At 37.9% G+C, this 20,614-nt stretch overlaps 1 protein-coding gene across 1 annotated transcript in view; it reads left to right on the top strand.

Moving 5' to 3' along the window:
* The first annotated feature begins 10,859 nt into the window (after positions 1-10,859).
* LOC126817353 (orexin receptor type 2) overlaps positions 10,860-20,614 on the top strand; it is an 81,347-nt gene continuing 71,592 nt past the window's right edge. Inside the window, exon 1 of the mRNA XM_050544240.2 lies at positions 10,860-11,773. Within this exon, the coding sequence (XP_050400197.1) occupies positions 11,399-11,773 (375 nt within the window). The 5' untranslated portion in view covers positions 10,860-11,398. The remainder of the gene's footprint in view (positions 11,774-20,614) is intronic.

A 20,614-nucleotide genomic window follows, 5' to 3' on the forward strand; every position in this document is an offset into this window, starting at 1 on the left:
TCATGTAACAGTATAGTCGATTTCAAAGTACTTTGACGAGTTAGTCAAATGCACCGATTAGCCGTAAACCACTCTTGTGGCTGGGCATTATTGGAAAAAAAAAAACATCGCACCTAGAGGTGATCTGTGGTAATCGGTTCGGAAATCGGTGTTGATAAATTCGTTGATTAGGGTAATCGATTTGAATTGAATGGACGTTAAAGATGAAAATTTAATTGAATGCAAATCACTCTGGCTAATCAATGGTCGATAAAACCACGCAGGCCTAAGAACTATGCCCGAAGCGGGACTAACATGTGGTTCAATTTCATTTCAATAATTTCAATAAACCAGAGAAAACCCACGAGGTTGAACAGACGAACCTACTCCTTGCCATGTAAAACCGGTGATTCGAAACCACGCCAGTTGACTCGATGACAAACCTTATGATACAGCGCGCACGTGCTAACCATTCAGCTATCCAACACCCCCCATTTCGACAAGGAACTCGACCCCAATCACTACCCATCATGTTGTTTTTGTTTTTATTGTTGTTCCTCCTCTTGGTGACGATAATTCAAGTACTATCGACATAAAACTTGACTTCCTGGTTCCTTGGAAAAAAGCGCATATGACGTCACTGTTCCAATATGGCCACGTTGACGACATACTCGGTGCCTAGTCCATAGAACGTTCTTGCTGGTTTTAATAACCCATTTTAGAAACTGGACGTCATTTGCCGGCATGTTCCTGGACTTTACGACTATTCTGTAAATCCACGAACAACTAGTACATTGTGAAGGAAAATTCTAAGATGTCTATTCTATCTCTTGAGACTGGTGTAGTGTCGATATGTATCAACCAAGTGGAATAAAGAACGTTCGCTGTGATCTCTAGTACTTTAGAGAAATACTTCGATTGATGTGCAGTTGGTTTCTATTTGAAGAAATCAGCCCACTCGTGTTCAACGCTAGTTTTTTAGCGTAATGATTACTGGTAGACTGGATAACCGATTCTATATGACGTTAGATAAACAAACCTGTTTCTAATTAGTGTTTATTTCAATCAATATGCGCCTGGCTTTCATAAATTAAAAGGTAAGAACGTTTGTTGTGATCTCTAGTACATTACAAAAATACTTTGATTCATATCTGTTTCTATTTGAAGAAATCAGCTCACTCGTTTTCAACGTTGTTAGTCTTTTGGAGTAGTCATATAATAATTAGCAGTGGACTGGATAACCGACTCTAAATCACGTCATGATTGTTCCTTATTTTGATGTCAACATGAGAGGGAGAGAGTTTAATGTCAACTCGACATAAACTAGTTCATTTCGGGACTAACAAAAATGGTACAATTTTATTACCATAATTCGCTGGCGCGTAGGGATCTTTAGCTGTGGGATGAACCCGGATGACCCGGAAAAAAGCAACGAAGTTGGACAGGCTACCCCACTCCTTGCCACGTACAGCCGAGGAATCGAAACCACGCCAGTTAACTCAATGACAGACCTTATGATATAGACTAACATGTTAAGGAACTGGTATCAGATAAATTTTATCTTTATATAACCAAAATTAAATGTTACTTTTAGTGTACAAATGTCGGAATACGACAACAAATGAAGAATAAGAATGAAGGACTAGGAATTAAGAACTAGGAATTAAGAACATTGAATCCGGAGGGGGGGGCAAATGGTTAGCACGTGCGCATGGTAAGGTCTGTCATTGAGTCAACTGGTGTGGTTTCGATTCTTTGTTGTACGTGACAAGGAGTAGGGTCGCTTGTCCAACCTCGTGGGGTTTCTCCGGGTCCCGCGATTTCTTCCCACTACTAAAGACCCCTACGCGCAAGCGAATTATTGAAAAAAAATTGAACCATGCGTTAGTCCGAAATGACCTGGTTTGTTTCGAGTGGACGTTAACCCCCCCCCCCCCTCTCTCTCTCTCTCTCTCTCTCCCGGGGAATCAAGTGGGCAGATTTGAATATTTATCCCATCACCACGAAATACTTAAATTTGTTTTTCTATATGGTATTAATGATTTATTTCTAGCTGAAAAACACTTAACAGAACACAGTTTTTATGGGATACAATCACTAGTTTATTCTAAAAGCACGACGTTTCGACAAGTATCCTCTTATCGTTATCAAGCACAAATGACAATTTAGTAAACTTGTGGACAATATATTTTATATGAAATTAATAAGAAACCATCAGCAAGGTAAGAATAACAGTAATAGAAATAATCAAGGTGTAAAGGATATTTAACAATATCCACTTGTATATAACCTTCTGTAACATGTTTGATTGTCTTGTCTACGATATCACCTTAGTTGGAAGTGGACGTAAAACTCCAGAAACGAACGAACGAATGTTTGATTGTATCATTTGCTTGATAACGGTGAGAGTATCCTCATTGAAACGTTGCAGTTAAAACCTAGCACATGTTATCCATAAAACTGTCTGTTTATTAGATTCTACTCACACCAAAGTCCCGTATCTATCTATATACGGCTTTGACTCGCACCACCTCAGTAATCGGGACTGACAGAATTCCGCGTCACTCGATTACAATTCTGTCAATTCGGGACGTTCTGGACGGTGAATCGAGCATCCCCTCCCCTTCCACAGTTCCGTGCATCGAACGACAAGAACTCGCCGTAACAGACCGTTTGATTGGCTAATCCCTCACTTCAATCAGAACGCTGGTTATATAACAACTCTTCTAGATCCTAGTGTTGTGAAGAAAAGAAAAACGAAATTTTGGACTATAAAAAACGAAACGAAATAGGGTTTGTGTTTTAATCATTTGCAATTTTCCCAAAAATAAAAGTGATTGTTTTTATATATATTTTAATGGTTGTTTTATCATTATTCCACTTTTTTAATGATATCCACTCGACACAAACTAGGTCATTTCGGGACTAACATATGGTTTAATTTTATTTCAACAATTCGCTTACGCGTAGGGGTCTTTTGCAGTGGGAGGAAATCGGAGGACCCGGAGAAAACCCACGATGTTGGATAGGCGACAGTACTCGCGTACGGAAGCGGAACTATGCCACTTGACTCAATGGCAGACCTTATGATCTAAAGCGCACGCGTTAAACCCCATTCGACCATCCACCACCAACCCCCGCCTCAGCGTAAAACCGCCTGTCCATCAACACTATAGCAACATAAACAGGTGGTAAAGGAAACCAATTAAGTGATAAATACTTCACAAATATAATAGTAGAATACTGAATAATCTACTTTGTGTAGATAAATACTTCAGAAATAGTCGAATACTGAATAATCTACTCTGTGTGAATAAAGCACTAGACTAGGGTTATGCTGGGCAAAGAAAGACTGAAGAAAATAACCCGAGAAAAAGAAAAACCGAGGCCGCTAGGCTTATAAACCGTCTATGTTTTCATGTACGCAAGATGTGAATATCCTAGAATTCCCGTAAGAAAAATCTAACATCATGTTTTTAAGGAAAAAAAACCCTGCCCTGGAAGAATAACCTGTTACAGGTTTAAAGAAAAACTTCCAGCGAATACCCCAAATTCCCCTATATATATGCAAAACCGCCCCGACTTCCAGACCTCCGGTTATTCCGGGCATATAATATAACCCAAAGATCAAAGAGATTTACCGTTACAGATTTATAAATGTAGGATAAAGCACGTGACTGGGGTTATGCTGACTGGGGAAAGAAAGACTGAAGAAAATATCCCTAGAAAAAGAAAACCAAGGCCGAGGTTGTTTTTTTTTAAAATCTTTCTTCACCAGCATAACCGAAGGTGTGTCCTCACTGTGCCCACTTTTGATTAATCCGATTAAGGTCTAATTAGGATTAGTGGATTAAGCGGATTAGGATTAGGTGTTATAGGTAATTAGATGGAGAAAAAAAACCAAATATTTTATGTAATTTTTTTTTTATTTTTCGATGTTTTATATATATTTAATAAAAATATAACATACATGGATATATCATACATCACATTAGCACTTTATAATTTAATGAAAATATAACAATTTTCGATGTTTTATATATAAAATATTTAATAAAAATATAACATACATGGATATATCATACATCACATTAGCACTTTATAATTTAATGAAAATATAACAATTTTCGATGTTTTATATATAAAATATGTAATAAAAATATATATACATATTATTATATCATTAATACTCGACCAGACACTCGATTGGTTTGTTACGGAAGAACATGTTCAGTATGCTTTAACGTTGAATCATTTAAATCAACGGCACACAACATTAGAGATAAATACATACCTGATACTTTTTCTTGATAGATGGCACAGACTGGTTTGGTTTCCTCTTGCACCTTGGTTTTCATGGCAACGAGAAATTTGTCGACTGCCACCTTGTGTGGGTTAGCAACATGGTTGTGGTTTCTGGAATATTTGGTAATAAAGCCTTGGTGGGTGTTCAGGGTTGCTGGACAACCTTTTATACAACATCTCCAGTATACTCGTTCTGCCTTCCTATTCTTCACTCGGAATTTGTATTCTTCATGGACTAAGTTTTCTCCACCTTGAGCATTGGGGATGTACTGGATGTTTACTTGAACGTTTGCCATGATGAAATATGACAGACTGACTTCTGTGTTTCCTTATAAAGACCGTGTAATGTGTAGGCTTACTGAGCATAATTCATATTATATTCAAGTGTCATTTTTTGAATAAAATTCAGCACTTTAACGATTACAGTGAGTTCATCTCACCAATTATAAGACTGAATATTTAGTCACTTTCAATATTTGTTTTTTTCCATCTAATTACCTATAACACCTAATCCTAATCCGCTTAATACACTAATCCTAATTAGACCTTAATTGGATTAATCAAAAGTGGGCACAGTGAGATGTAACCTAACCGAAGACGTGGACAGATCAAAGAAATTTACCGTTACAGGTTGATACTTATGATGCTAATTAGTATTAATTGTTTTTGGGGCGTGAAGGTCCTACGCTGGGGACACCTCACTTTCCCCACATCTATTGTTTAAAGTTTGGGTCCACCAGACCATGACTAATTAATTAATCAACAAAGGGGGTTTAAAGAATAGTCTGTAACAAGTTTGTGACACTTCAACAAAATGATTTAAACAATATTTAGTGAAGATGATTACATGTAAAAAATACATATAATATGGATTCTTATGTTATACAATTTCCAGAATTTTAATAATATACAAATTAATACCCTAGCTGTACAGTCTTTTTTACAACATTCCCAGTATATGATAATATTACGTCTAGACTTAACTCTGAATTTAAAACCATTTAACACTAAATTATTTTTATAAAAATAATGTGTAGGTTAAATTTACCTTTCGTTATCAAGTACAGCACATGGGTCATTTACTGTATAGACCTCTAAAGGAACGGCAATCGATTGATTATCAGGTCACCGGATGACGTGTCCGGATAAGCATTTTTGATTTTCACGTCCAAACGACTCAATATTTTGAGCTGACATTTCGAGACACGGTAAATACACCATTCCTCTATATTTTGGCGCTTAAATTTCATACTACTCGGACTTTCATTTTTGAGACTCTGTTCAAATTGGGATAGTCCCTTTAAAGGACAATATTGGTGCCAGTCATTATCACATATGTTATAGAACTGGTTAAACACGCTCCAAATATTATTTTATCAATCTCTTAATTTATGGCGTTAACGGCCTACATCATTTTATTCCATTTGTGTATAATGCATGTTTATCGTGACAGACATGATAGATGTGCAATCAATCTGTTCTTATGTTATTAATGACCTGTTTCTTTCTGACATTCTCCTGTAAATAATAACCATGCAGAGTTCTGATTAACTTTTAAAAAAAAAAAATATATAATTTATAACAATCACGACATTCTCAATAGAATGTTGTATATTTTCGTTGTTTATTGAGATTAATATCATGTAAAAGCCGGATAACACATATAAAATGAAATGAAATGAAATGGGGCTTAACTTCCTACTTCGACTATGCTAATGAAAACGGACGTTGGCCATACAGTGTGGTATAACGGAAATATTGCCCTATTGCACTATGGCCCACTCTTATATCGTATTCCAATTGCTAATGTTTTTTTTATGTGCACGCCAACGTGTACACAGAACATCTGTCCTTGCCAGGTGCTCCGTCCTGCACGACAAGAGGAAACAGCGCTGGAAAATCCCGAGGTACTTTTCGGTCATAACCGGGAGCGGATACGAGACCAACGTCTTACTCTCTCTCGAGAGTTTAAAGTCCACTCGACACGAACTAGATCATTTCGGGACTAACATATTGTTCACTTTTATTTCACTAATTCACTTGTGGGTAGGGGTCTTTAGCAGAGTGAGGTAATCGGAACAGCCGGTGAAAACCCACGAGATTAGACAGGCGACCCTACTCATTGTCACGTACAACCGGGGATTTGAAACCACGCCTGCTGACTCAATGACAGACCTTATTATGCGTCAATTATTCGGCCGACCCCCCGTAGATAAACAGACGACCTTTATGATAACTTACAAAAATAGATAATAAAAAATGAATATTATTGGGAATTTAAAACAAATTACTTTATTCTGAGTGAAGTTAATTAAGATTGTCTATTATCTTAGCAACAAGAAGTCTCGATTATCTATGTTATCGTTAAGCATTTTAATGACCGTGGTGTTCTAATCTACTGAGAATCAGAGCAATCCAATGGCCAAGAGAGTTGCCATGTTAATAAACGTTTAATGGGTGCACATAGCAGGTATCATGGGCTCCATATGTGTACTATGTGATAAAGCGGTTCAATGACCATTCACGTTTGATACAAGAAACATTGAATATTTGGAATTCATCATTTAATGTTTGGTATTTGTAACATGCAGATGCGAAAAGAGAGAATACTCTGGCATACGCAATATGGTATCAGGCAGCAAACACATTAGTAAAATCACTACTGTGAGTTATCAGTTAGGGGTCCGATCGGTTCCTGTCAAGCGTTGGGTCTGATTTGCATGCAATGTTTCCCTGCATGTGGGAAGCAGATGAATACCCATCTCTTCACTACGTGTAAAAATGTATAGGAGACAAAGTCACTAAATTGCAGAAAGCAGTGCCCAGTAGTTATTACCAAACACTATAAAACATGTGCATGGGCTCCATGGAGACCCCACGTGCACCGACAAAGGTTAAAGGACGCATTATTGGAGATTAGATAAAGAGCCGAGAGTTCTCGCTATAATAGTTAAATAATAGATAACGTAGATAAAATATGCTGAAAATTTCTGAACCGAGATATTAACTTGAATGTTAGGCTAGCCTGAAACCCTCGATCATCCATTTTTACGTTTAATTATCGTACACAAAATGCATTCCAATCCGCTAAATATCTTAGACGAGCGATGGCATCGATAGTTGATTATGTTCTGGATAAGTTAATAAATATCTAATTAATAATTTAGATGACATTTCAGGTCTACAGAAAGCCGTGCAATAGACAAATTTAGCTCTTGTATAATGTATGTTTAATATGATTATTACAATGACGTCATTATTAATGTGACGTCATAAAGTATGTTTAATCATTTGAAGACTGAAGAAAGACCAGCAAAATACATAGTTAGCTCTTACATATTGCATCTTTAAAGCTTGTGTCAACCAAACCAGTTGATGTATATTTTAATTTATATATTACTGCCATAATTTGTTGTCTCCCCTATTCTTAATTTGTTTGGGGGGGGGGGGGGTCACCTCTAGCTTGCGATTGTGGTTTCGATCCATACGTGTGAGCGTATGTGACTTAGAGATGGGGCGCTTTCTCATCCTCGTGGGTTTCCTCCCACAGGAAAAACACCTACGCGTGCGCTAAGATAATACAAATGAAAATAAGACAACTTGTCTGCGATATTACCTTCGATGGAAGCAGACGTTAAACACTAAGAACAACTTACTTAGTTTGTTCCGCATCACTGACAAGGTGGGAAACACGCCGAAAAATCTGGATGTACTTTCCCGACCATTGCAGGGATCGAACACGCGACCTCCAGGCTACCGAGCCAGCTTCTTACCCACTTCGCCAGACGCGTTTTCCCCGTGCTATATCATATATGCCAAATCTTGGCAGCTACGATCAATCAGTCAGAAAATAAAACATGCAGAAGACGTCATTCGGGGAATTGTTCATCGAGGTTTTCCTGCGTGGTTTCCTCTTGCCAGTGTTGTAGGGACGAAAATCCGAGGTCACGTGTACACATTGGCGTGTACGTAAAAGTTCGCTTGGCAGTTGGAATTCGATATAAGAGTAGGCCGTAGCGCCGCTATCCAGACAAAATTTCCCTCATAGCACACTGTATGGCGTATGCTTATCTTGATTAGCCCAGTGGGAGCAGAACAGTAGGACTTTAAACCCCCATTTCATTTCATTTCAAAGTGGAAGTGGCGCTTTCGAGTTTATGTATTTACAAAATACCTTCAAATCTCAACGACTGGTGTGGTTTCGAATCCCCGGTTGTACGTGACAAGGAGTAGGGTCGCCTGTCCAACCTCGTGGGTTTCCTCCGGGTACTCCGGTTTCCTCCCACTGCTAAAGACCCCTACGCGCAAACGCATTATTGAAATAAAATTGAACCATGTGTTAGTCCCGAAATGACCTAGTTTGTGTCGAGTGGACGTTAAACCCCATCTCTCTCTCTCTCTCTATCTCTCTCTCTCTCAACACTGTTTGGATTATATTATAAGACATGACTGGGGTGGGTGGGTACGCTTTAGACCGCAAGGTCTGTTATTGAGTCAAATGGCGCGGTTTCCATTCGCTTCTTGTATGTGACAAAGATTAGGATCGTCTGTCAAACCCCATGGGTTTCCCCCACTGCTAAAGACCCCCAAGCGCAAGTGAATTATTGAAATAAAATTGGACGTTAAAACCCACCTCTCTCTTTCTTATGGTATAAAAACACTAATCATAGTGTCAGAGGCAAAATACTTAATGACGTCACATTAATAATGATGTCACATTAATAATGACGTCATTGTAATAATCATAATATTAAACATACATTATGCAAGAGCTAAATCTGCCTATTGCAGGTCTTTCTTTAGGCCTGAAATGTTTTCTAAATTATTAATTAGACATTAATTAACATGAAAAGACCTTAATAAACTCTCCGTGCCATCTTATGTGTCGGATTTTCACTGGATTTAAATCCGATCTGCTGCTCGAGGCTAAAGTACCCACTTTAGTAATGATGATCGAGACTAGCCCTAAAATTCAACGTCTACTATCTATGTTCAGAGTGGAGCAATGAAATTTTCAACACATTCCCTTTATATTATCTAATTTTTTTTAACTAATAGAGCATTTAGGTTTAGACTACTTTTTTTTTTATACATTTCACCGATATGGTTACTTGTATAGTTGAATTTTACTACATATGCTTACATTCGTATTTCGTATAGCATATAGCAGATCATGACTCATGCTGGCATTGCACAATGGTTTCTTTGGGTTGTATTCCTGATTGTTTTCAAATTTGAGTGAAGTCTGTGTCACTACAGACCCGGGACTGTACAGCGCAGTGGACGCTTACGGCTAGCCCCCGGATCCATTCAATTTTTTTGAATTGTCTGTCTGTCTGTCTGTCTGTCTGTGTTTTCCTGAGTTTGATGTCTTGTCCGTGTATTTGTTATTGTGTAAATTTTGTGTGGTACAGTCCCCCTGCACTTAAGACATATAGAAATATATTTCACTAAAATTAACACACTTATATGGATATAGTACTTCTGAATTTTATTAACATGCTACGTTACAATACATACACAGGTGCTTAATAACGATACCTGTATAAACAAATACAAATATCATATTTATACAGGTATGGTTTTGCTTGAGAACGATACCTGTATGTGTATTGAAACGTAGCATGTTAATAAAACAGGTATCGTTATAAGGCATATAAGTTTTTAACTATTATAGTGAGATCTTCCAGCTCTTTATCTAATCTCCTATAATTCCCCTTTATGGTAGTTTAAGCTTCTTACAAATGTATTATTTATGGAAATATTCCCTTTGTTCTACAAACATGTGTAACGTAATTGTTACAATATGTTTTCCTCCACAAGAAATAATAATTTATAGTGTACAGGATGATAATGATCAAAGATTTTTACGCACTAACGAATACTTGTGGTCGTTGGTATAAATCATGTGAATCGCTAGATTTCTAGCAAACAAATGAAACGGAGTTTATCGTCCTACTGTTCATCTCCGAACTGGGCTAATGAAGACGGGCATACGCCATACAGTTTGCTATGAAGGAAATTTTGTCCTTACAGTGGCACTACGGTCTACTCTTATATCGAATTCCAAATGTCAAGGGATCTTTTACGTGCACGCCAATGTGTACACAGGACCTCGGTTTTTCGTCTCATCCGAACGACTAGACAGCTATCCTTGTCAGGCCCTCCGTCCTGCATCACTGACAACGGGGAATCACGCATGAACTTTCTCGGCCAATGCAGGGATCGAACACCCGACCTCGAGGCTAGCGAGCCAGCATCATACCAACTTAGCCACCGTGGTGATCCCCTCTAGCAAACAAGATGAACAATGTATGTATAAAGAACATTTAGGAACATAATTCAGATTTGTTTGTAGTTCTGATTAAATTATCTGTAACTCGGGTTAATCAATATATGAATAGAATAGAGCTGTCTATATCTAACAAACTATTCATTAAGCTATTCTTCACCTCGCCAGTTTTGTCGATATTCAGCGAGGGGAGGAGCTTACATGCTTCGCGTCGACCAATCAACGCACTCTAAGCACGCTGGTGCAAATTATTGACTGACGTGTTTATCACACAGGAGGATTGCTAGATTTGCTTCAGTGTTTCTTAGACCGTATGTCATATTTCCGTGAATCATTACCGACGAAATAATAACTTTTTATTCTTGATAAAGGATTATATAAAAACAAAAAAAATCACAAAATACTTGGAAGACTCAATTTTAAAACTTTTATTGGAGACTGAGTAACTTATAAACTTTTGTCAATTCGATATTTAGGCATGTGACAAGACAACGTCGTAAAAAGCAACCCCCACAGAGGAGTTGGGAATAGTTTATAAGTTATGTGCTGAGGTAGTTACATTCTAATCATCGTATAAGTTGTTCCGGTGGGTCGATAAACCAGGATGCGAACAGTGGCTTGATTCAGTCTAAACGTTAACTGTTGTCGCTGGAGTAATCTTCATTTGGTGTCGTTGCGCATATCAAATACTGTTATAAACCACGAACAGGCATAACAGCATTCTTTTCCGATGCATATCATTTTTCAATATGGCTTCTAGATCTACTTAAAATTTGACTAAAACGATTTTAATTCAAGTAGCTGTTGATTCGTGTAACTGCCATGGAGAATTCCACATTGAATACCTCGAAAGCCAACGTGAATTACTCGTGTTGGAATCTCCCACCCGAATACTGCGGCACCAGAGATGGTTTCATTGAAAAGATCCGAGAGTTTATGTTCCCGTCCCCGGAAGAATGGATCGTGATTATTCTTCACGTTGTGGTCTTCTTTATTGGAACAATTGGAAACTTTTTGGTGTGTTTTGTCGTGTGGAGAAGCAAGCACATGCAGACGGTGACCAACTTGTTCATAGTTAATTTAGCCGTAGCTGATTTTTTGGTTGTTATGTTCTGTCAACCGCCGACCGTTCTACAGGAAATTACCGAAAACTGGTTCTTTGGTGAAATGATGTGTAAAGTAGCCATATTTTTTCAGGTAAGAATTTTTTTAACATAAGAGGGGGTTGGATGATCGGAGGGCTTTAGATCAATTTCTGGAAAAGAGATTTTGGGCTCTTTTATTTTGAGAGAGAGAGAGATGGGTTTAACGTCAACTAGACACAAGCTAGGTCATTTCGGGACTAACATATGGTTCAGTCTTTTTATTTCAATAATTCGAGACTAACACATGCTTCAATTTTATTTCAATAATTCGCTTGTGCGTCGGAGTCGTCAGCAGTGGAAGGAAGCCGGGGGACCCGGAGAAAACCCAGGAGGTTAGACAGGCCACCTTACTCATTGTCACGTACAACCGGGGAATCGAAACAACGTCAGTTGACTCAATGACAGATCTTACGATACAACGCGTACTCGTTAACCATTCGGCCACCCAACACCCCCTCTTTCGGGTGTGGAACTAGGCTAGGGGGTTGACTGGTCACCGATCAGTTCTATTTGGAGTTAAATTTTCTGCAATCAATCATACATTTCTGAAATTACAATGGCGACAACATTAATTAACTGATGATAGACTTAGATTTCGGGATGTCCTAGTGGTCAAGAGTGTCGCGCCTCGAGCTAGGCGGGGTGGCGGGGAGGGTGAATGGCTGAATGGTTAGCGCGTGTGCGTTGTATCATAAGGTCTGTCATTGAGTCAACTGGCGTGGTTTCGATTCATTGGTTGTACGTGACAAGGAGTAGGATCGCCTGACCAAAATCGTGGGTTTTCTCCGGGTCCTCTGGTTTCTTCCAACTGCTCGCAATCGTATTATTAAAATAAAAATTGAACCATATGTTAGTCCCGAAATGACCTAGTTTGTGTCTAGCTAGGCGGTCACCCCTAGTTTGCGATCGTGATACGTGGGTAGCTATATCACGTTGGCTCACACCAGTATTGCATCTAAACCTGACGATCCAGCAAATTTAACTTTTGTTTTATAACTATCTATCGATGCCCATGACAGAAACATATTTTCATGATTGATTTAAGCATTATTATCACTCCGATCAAATGAAAAAAAAAAGATGAATAATATATCAAAATTAACGCAACGACTCGCCCACTCCGATCAAGAAATGAAAAAAAAGATGAATAATATATCAAAATTAACGCAACGACTCGCCCACTTTTAGAAAATGGAGGTAATGACTTACTTAGGGTTATGTTCAGGAAAGTTCGGTAACTCCCCTGAAACCGCTACGAATCATGAAATGAAAGTAAGCAAGTTCGACTACATCCAGAACAAACTCGTGTTTTCTAGAGAGCTTCGTCATGTTACGGCCATGAACGGTAGATTGCGCTGACAACTGAGCTGCCCATAAGAAGAAGAAAAAAAAAGCTCGAATTGGACAAAAATTGGATGACGTAGCATATTATCATTGTAACGGGTGATATATGAATCTGTTTAACAGATGTAAGGTATTTTCTTCATGGAACAGGAACTGTCGTGTACGTATAATCAGGGCAAAACCAAATTTATTCTGGTAACCCACAGAAATAGGGTTTAACGTCCACTCGACAAAAACTAGGCCATTTCGCGACTAACACATGGTTCAATATTTTTATTTCAATAATTCGCTTGCGCGTAGGGGTCTTTAGCAGTGTGGGGGAGGGGGACTGGAGGACCAGGAGAAAACCCACGAGGTTGGACAGGCGACCTTACTCTTTGACACATACAACCAGGGAATCGATGCTCGGGCTAACCTTTTTGCAAGAGGAGGTTTGCCTGGTTGAGGACATTTGATAGTTGACAATACATGATGCCATCATCGTCTCCAAATTGCGTAGGCATACATACACAATTAGGTTTGTAAAGAGAGATATCCAACACCCCGTGTGATGTCAATTTTTATTATGAATTAATAGGATCATATTGTAATTCAATTTCATTGATGCAAAGCATTAATTGTGATATCACACACACCTATATCATTATTTTGCGCTTTGAATGCCCATCCCATCTCACCATCTGATGATAAAGAATAAAGCACACGTCCGTGACATGTTTCTCATAAAAAAAAGAGTTGTTAGTTTCTTATGTCGCTGAGCTGAGGAGTGCTTCCGCCACCGTATACATCGACAGTAGTATGTCCCGTACAGTCCAAATGGTCTCCACGCTAGAGGAGGAGACGTCACCCCGAGTCGCCAGCCGATCCCCATTATAAAGACCGAGGGTTAGTGCTCCAAGACCAAGGGTTAGTGCTCCCATGGGATCTTGTTCATTTTGCGTAATCAGCGATCGCTCCGCCCATGTATAAATGAAATTAAATATACGTTGCTGACGTCTAACAAATTGTCCGTTTGAGACGTATAATCACCCGACCAAGCAGGACCTGTAATTCTTACTTTGGCCAATTTTCGATTTTCCAATTACGTATCCATTACAACCCATAATTATCCGTGAGAAAATTGGTTATGCGAGATCTAGTCGCGAGATAATGAGGATATAATCTTGATCAATCAGAGACGATGTAAATTATGAAACTATAGGATCACATTTAGATTTATTATATAATACAAGATTATACCTCATCCATTTCGATTAGGTATAGAATATAATGGCCCATTCTGTTTCATAGAGGTATTGCGAAAAGTCATTCTGATTAAAGAGAGAGAGAAATGGGGTTTAACGTCCACTCGACACAAACTAGGTCATTTCGGGACTAACATATGATTTAATTTTTTTCCATAATTTGCTTGCGCATAGGGGTCTTTAGGAGTGGGAGGAAACCGGAGGACCCGGAGAAAACCCACGAGGTTGGACAGGCGACCCTACTCCTTGTCACGTACAACCGGGGATTCGAAACCACGCCAGTTGGCTCAATGACAGACTTTATGATATAGCGCGCACGTGCTACCATTCAGCCATCCAACCCCCCATCTGATTAAAGGACAATACTGGTGTCAGTCATTATCACAGAACTGGTTAAACACATTCCAAATATAATTTTAATATATCCTCCCACAGTCTCATATAACAACTTTTGGTCTTCGAAGGAATTATAAGTGATCAGAAATTTGCCCGTGTATCTCTTATCACTTGTCACTTCAGTCAGTTATATAGAGGGATAGCTCGTGTTTTCCTTTTGTGTTCGTCACTTCCCCTTCTTGAACGCTTCATTGCGCATCTATCGTAGCAATGATCTCGGTGTTAAAATTATATTTGGAATGTGTTTAACCAGTTCTATCACGTATAATAGTTAAAAACTAGATAATGTAAAGGAAATTTGCTGAAAATTTTAGTCAAATTGATCCACTCTGAACCGAGATTTAAGCGATTGAATTTTCAGCCTAACCTCGATCATCATTACTAGAGTCGGTACGATAAAATACACTGTCTCGATTATCCATTTCATGAATAGAAGTGGAGAAGTGGAGGAGCAAATGATGTCCTAATCCAGTAAACATCGCAGACTAGAGTTGATATCGAGAGTTGATTATGGTCTGGATAAGTTAATTAATGTCTAATTAATAATTTAGATAACATTTCAGGCCTAACAAAAAAGCTGAAATAGGCAGATTTAGCCCTTGCATAATGTATGTTTAAATAACCGCTTGATAAATTATGATATGCACCCTAGAGTGACTAACATATTATAATATAAAGAATGGTTATTGTACAAATAAAAATAATCATTTCTAGAGCACTGAACATTCAGTCAGTCTGACTGCTCTGTGGTGCTTTACAATGTATATATGATTATACATGTATGTATATACAAATAAACAAAAGAATACAACAGAGAGAGAGAGAGAGAGAGAGAGAGAGAGAGAGAGAGAGAGAGATGGGGTTTAACGTCTACTCGACACAAACTAGGTCATTGCGGGACTAACATATGGTTTAATTTTATTTACATAATTCGCTTGTGCGTAGGGGTCTTTAGCAGTGCGGGGGGAAAACGGAAGACCCGGAGAAAACCCACGAGGTTGGACAGGCGACCCTAATCCTTGTCACCTACGACCGGGGAATCGCAACCACGCCCGTTGACTCAATGACAGACGTTATCATACCGCGCACACGCTAACCATTCGCCCCCCCCACACTCTTACAAAGACGAATGTTTGTGAAAATACACATTTAAACAACATTTAAATATGGTCTACCACTTGTAGCACTTTCCCCTCAAACTAAAAATAAATTGTTTATTGGAATTTTTGACTAAACATAAACTTTTTTGTAGCTGTAAAATATTCGACCAGTATATCAGTTGTTAATTTATATGATAATTTAAAGTCTACCTTAACACGTTTTAACACCATATCTTTCTGCACAAACTAACAATAAATTATTCACTGGATAAAACGGAAACATATTTTTATAACTGTAAAATAATATACGAATTTTATATGGCGTATTTTTACTGATTATTAAAGTAATCAAGTAATATGGAAATTTGCAACAGTGCTTGGATGGCCGAATGGTTAGCGCGTGCGAGCTGTATCATAAGGTCTGTTATTGAGTCAACTGGAGTGGTTTCGATTCCCCGGTTGTACGTGACAAGCAGTACGGTCGTCTGTCCAATCTCGTGGGTTTACTCTCACTGCTAAAGCGAATTATTGAAATAAAATTGAACCGTGTGTTAGTCCCGAAATGACCTAGTTCGTGTCGAGTAGACGTTACTCCCCCCCCCCCTCTCTCTCTCTCGCTTTTCAGGGATGGACTGAAAACGAGCAAGGTAGTTTTATTTTTCGTTGATGAGTTTGGCAGCTAACCAAGTGTAATTGAAGAATCGTTAATTGATTATATGTAATTAGTTATTTAATATGTTTTTATCGGGTAACATTCCAGCAAATTACCTATAATTATAAAATTATGAACGATAGGGACTCTCAGGTATCATTTAGAAACAATTTCTTAATTTGGCAACCTTAGCCTGGTTTGGTGTTTCCTCATGTTGTGATATGATTACCCATTCTTTGTTTGCCTTTTAAAGCCGGTCATAAATAAACCAAAAAGGTTTGTATGTTTCGCGTCCCACTCGAACGATTAGCCAATATGTACACTGGACATCGGTTTATCGTTCCATCCGAACGACTAGACAGCTGTCCTTGTCAGGTCCTCCGTTCTGCACCATTGACAAGGGGAAACTACGCCGGAAATGAAACGGGGTTTAAAATCCTAATGTTCCGGTCCGGATATCCACGAAGATGTGTTTTTACCCCTTAGGCAAATCTAATAGCCACCCCCGTTCTATTCTTCACCTCTTTTTCATATTCCGATCTGTGCATTTAAATTAAAGGGCGTATGACTCTATTGTTTGGAACCTTGGTGCTAAAAGCACATATTAATGTAATATGGATGTATGTAAAGTGATTTATATTCAATATTTGAAAAAAAAAAATGTAATTTTTTACCAATTATGTTCGGAGAAATACGTGAACAGTTCATTCTACACGTTTTTTAAAATTATTATTTTGTCGTTTGTGAATCAGCCTTTACAAAAAAAAATTTTCACATTGTGTTGTGGGATATATTTTTATTTGTTCTTTACAAAATGGCACCCGAAGCCATAGGGTTAATAATTGTGTCTTAAATATTGGATATTAGGATCCTTTAGTTTCACTGCAAGATAACAACATGATTGAAATTAATCAATATTGAATTCTAATACGGGTTTTTAATTTCGAATATTATGGAAACTATTGGTTTATAAATTAGAGACTTGGCTCCTTTAACTTTTATCGGGGGGGTTGGATGGCTGAATGGTAAGCGTGCGCGCGCTGTATCATAAAGTCTGTCATTGAGTCGACTGTCGTGGTTTCGAATCCCCGGCTGTACGTGACAAGGAGTAGGGTCGCCTGTCCAACCTCGTGGGTTTTCTCCGGGTCCTCCGGTTTCCTCCCACTGCTAAAGACCCCTACGCACAATAATTTTCTCTACAGATATTCTATTAAATTGCCACGAATCCGATAAAAATGACTGACATGCACAAAATGAATTCACAAAAATGGTAATTAAATTTGAACGTACCGCAATTAATTGCCGGAAGAGCGATGTTTAAATATTGTGAATTTACCGTGCCAGACATATTAGTCCATGCAATTGGTAGTTATTTAAGGCAATGTTATAATTATCGAGAAGAGAGAGAGAGAGAGAGAGAGAGAGTGCGTGTTTAACGCCCACTCGACACAAATAAGGTCATTTCGGGACATAAATATGGTTTAATTATATTTCAATAATTTGCTTGCGCGTAGGGGTCTTTAGTAATGGGAGGAAACCGCTGAGGACCCGGAAAAAACCCACGAGGTTGGTCAGGCGATCCTACTCCTTGTCACGTACAACAGGGTAATCGAAACCACACCATTTGACTCAATGACAGACCTTATGATACAACGCGCACGTGATAACCATTCGGCCATTCAAGGTAAATCGTTAAATCCCTATTCATTTCATAAGAAATAATGTATGATGTCAGTACTAACTCGGAGCTGCTTCGATTCCTTTCTTTATAGATCCCCTGTTAAAGATATATTCTTCGCTTTGATATAATCCTACTTTTTGTTTTCTATTTCTTCTTAAAATCGCATTACTGTTTGACATCTTAAAGACCAAGTTAAAAACACGACTTCATTTTTTAAATGAAATACATAAACGAATTCTTGAAGCTTTCAATTAATTTCTTATAAGAAGTAAACAGCGTAACTTTCAAAAGATTAAAGTTTGTAATAATAGAGAAATTTGCAGATTTTTTGGCTTAAAAAAAGTCAACGTGAAAGTAGAAAAGATAAAAATTAAATGTTATTTTCCCAGGCAAGACTATAAATCACGTGACACTGAAAACCAATAAGAGTCCGCTGAGAAAACCCAGAGTTTCTTGAAGTCTTTATCTGAAGGGGAAATAAGAATTGAACGGTGTAATTTGAAACGCTAAATGAAAATAGATTGAAACGCGTTGCGAGTTTATCAAAAATAGACGGACGAGGTTTGAGAGTGATTATTTGTCGGAGCTTGTAAAACTCCCAAGATGTTTTAAGGTATTGTCGCTCCCACAAGACCACGATTGACTGATGACTGTGTCATTACCAAAATTTAATCGCTTAAAAAAACATTATGCAAGATCTAAATCTGTCTATTGGGTTCTTTCTTTAGGCCTGAAATTTTATCTAAATTACTATTAGCCATTAATGAACTTATCCAGACCACAATCAACTCTCGATGCCATCGCTAGCCTCCGATTTTTACTAGATTTGAATACATTTTGTGATGGATGATTTAACGTCAAAATAAATAATGGAGTCTTTGGGGATTTTTTTAATCGTACCGACTATAGTAAATGATGATAGAGGCCAGGCCTAAAATTCAATCGCTAATATCTCGGTTCAGAATGGAGCAATTTGACTAACATTTTCAGCATATTCTATTTACGTTATCTATTTTGTTAACTATTACAGCGAGAACTGTCAGCTCTTTATCTAATCTCCCATTATTCTCCTTTAAACGTAACATAAAAAAGCTGAAATAGTTTGAGACTTGTTTATGTCTTTGAAGTTATACACAAGTGATCCAAACATGGTCATTTGAGGATGAATGGAATTTTTTATATTGGATGAGAAATGAAATGAAATGGGGTTTAATGTCCTACTTTTCTGCACCGATTAGGCTAATGAAGACGGCCATATGCCATACAGTGTGGATTCCAGTTGTCAAAGGTTCTTTTATCTACAGCGGGGGGTGGGGGTGGGGTGGGTGGGTGTGCGAATGTTTAGCTGCGTGTGCGTTGTATCACATAAGGTATGTCATTGAGTTAACTGGCGTGGTTTTGATTTCCCGGTTGTACGTGACAAGGAGTAGAGTCGCCTTTCAAACCTCATGGGTTTTCTCCGGGTTCTCCGGTTTCCTCCCACTGCTAAATACTTCCCCCCTTTCTCTCTCTCTCTCTCCCTCTCTCTCTCTCTCTCTCTCTCTTTATCTTTCTCTCTCTTTTATGTGCACGACACTGTCCGTGTTAGGCCCTGACAACACTACTGACAACAGTTCATTCCGCTTCACATAGAACCATCGTGGTTTTAACTGTCTCTGGTTATAGTTCGCTGTGGTTACATAGTAGGTAACTAACAGAAAACCTGAAAATTAATGAACCATTTTTACTTATTGACTAATAAGTGGAGTATATAAATAATAAATATAAGTTTGTTTGATTACCGGCTGTAAGAAACCGTTAAATTATTTACTAACTTCATAATAAAGCTATAATAACCACCTTTTACGAGTAATCTAATGGTGTGATTTATTTTGTATTTGACGCAGTATTTAATGATGGAATCGACAATTAAACATACATTATGCAAGTGCCTAACTTTCTGACCTTTCTTTAGGCCTGAAATGTTATATAAACTATTAATTAAACATTAATTAACGTATCCAAACCATAATCAACTCTCAATGCCATCTTATGTGTCAGATTTTCACTGGATTTGAATCCGATCTGCTGCTTAAAGCTCATTTATGATTAAATCCAAAAATGGATAACCGAGACTATGTTTCTTTTTAGTAATGATGATGGAGGCTATAGGCTTAAAATTAAAAAGCTCATACCTCGGTTCAGATTGGAGCAATTTGACTGAAATTTTCAACATTCTATTTACGCTATCTATTTTAACTATTATAGCGAGGACCGTCTATCTAATCTCACATAATGCCGTTTTAATGATCGTATTTATTTAGTATTTGACACTGTATTTAATGATGGAATCGACAATTAATGATCATATCTATAATTAATCTTAGAAAAAAATGGATTTTCCAATAACTAAGCTAATTATGATGGCATTTATTCAATAATGAGAGAGTCCATTATTCTGATTTTAAATACAGTACAATTATTTATGTTTGTTACT

This window comes from Patella vulgata, chromosome 4 (assembly GCF_932274485.2).
Source record: "Patella vulgata chromosome 4, xgPatVulg1.2, whole genome shotgun sequence".
NCBI lineage: Eukaryota > Metazoa > Mollusca > Gastropoda > Patellidae > Patella > Patella vulgata.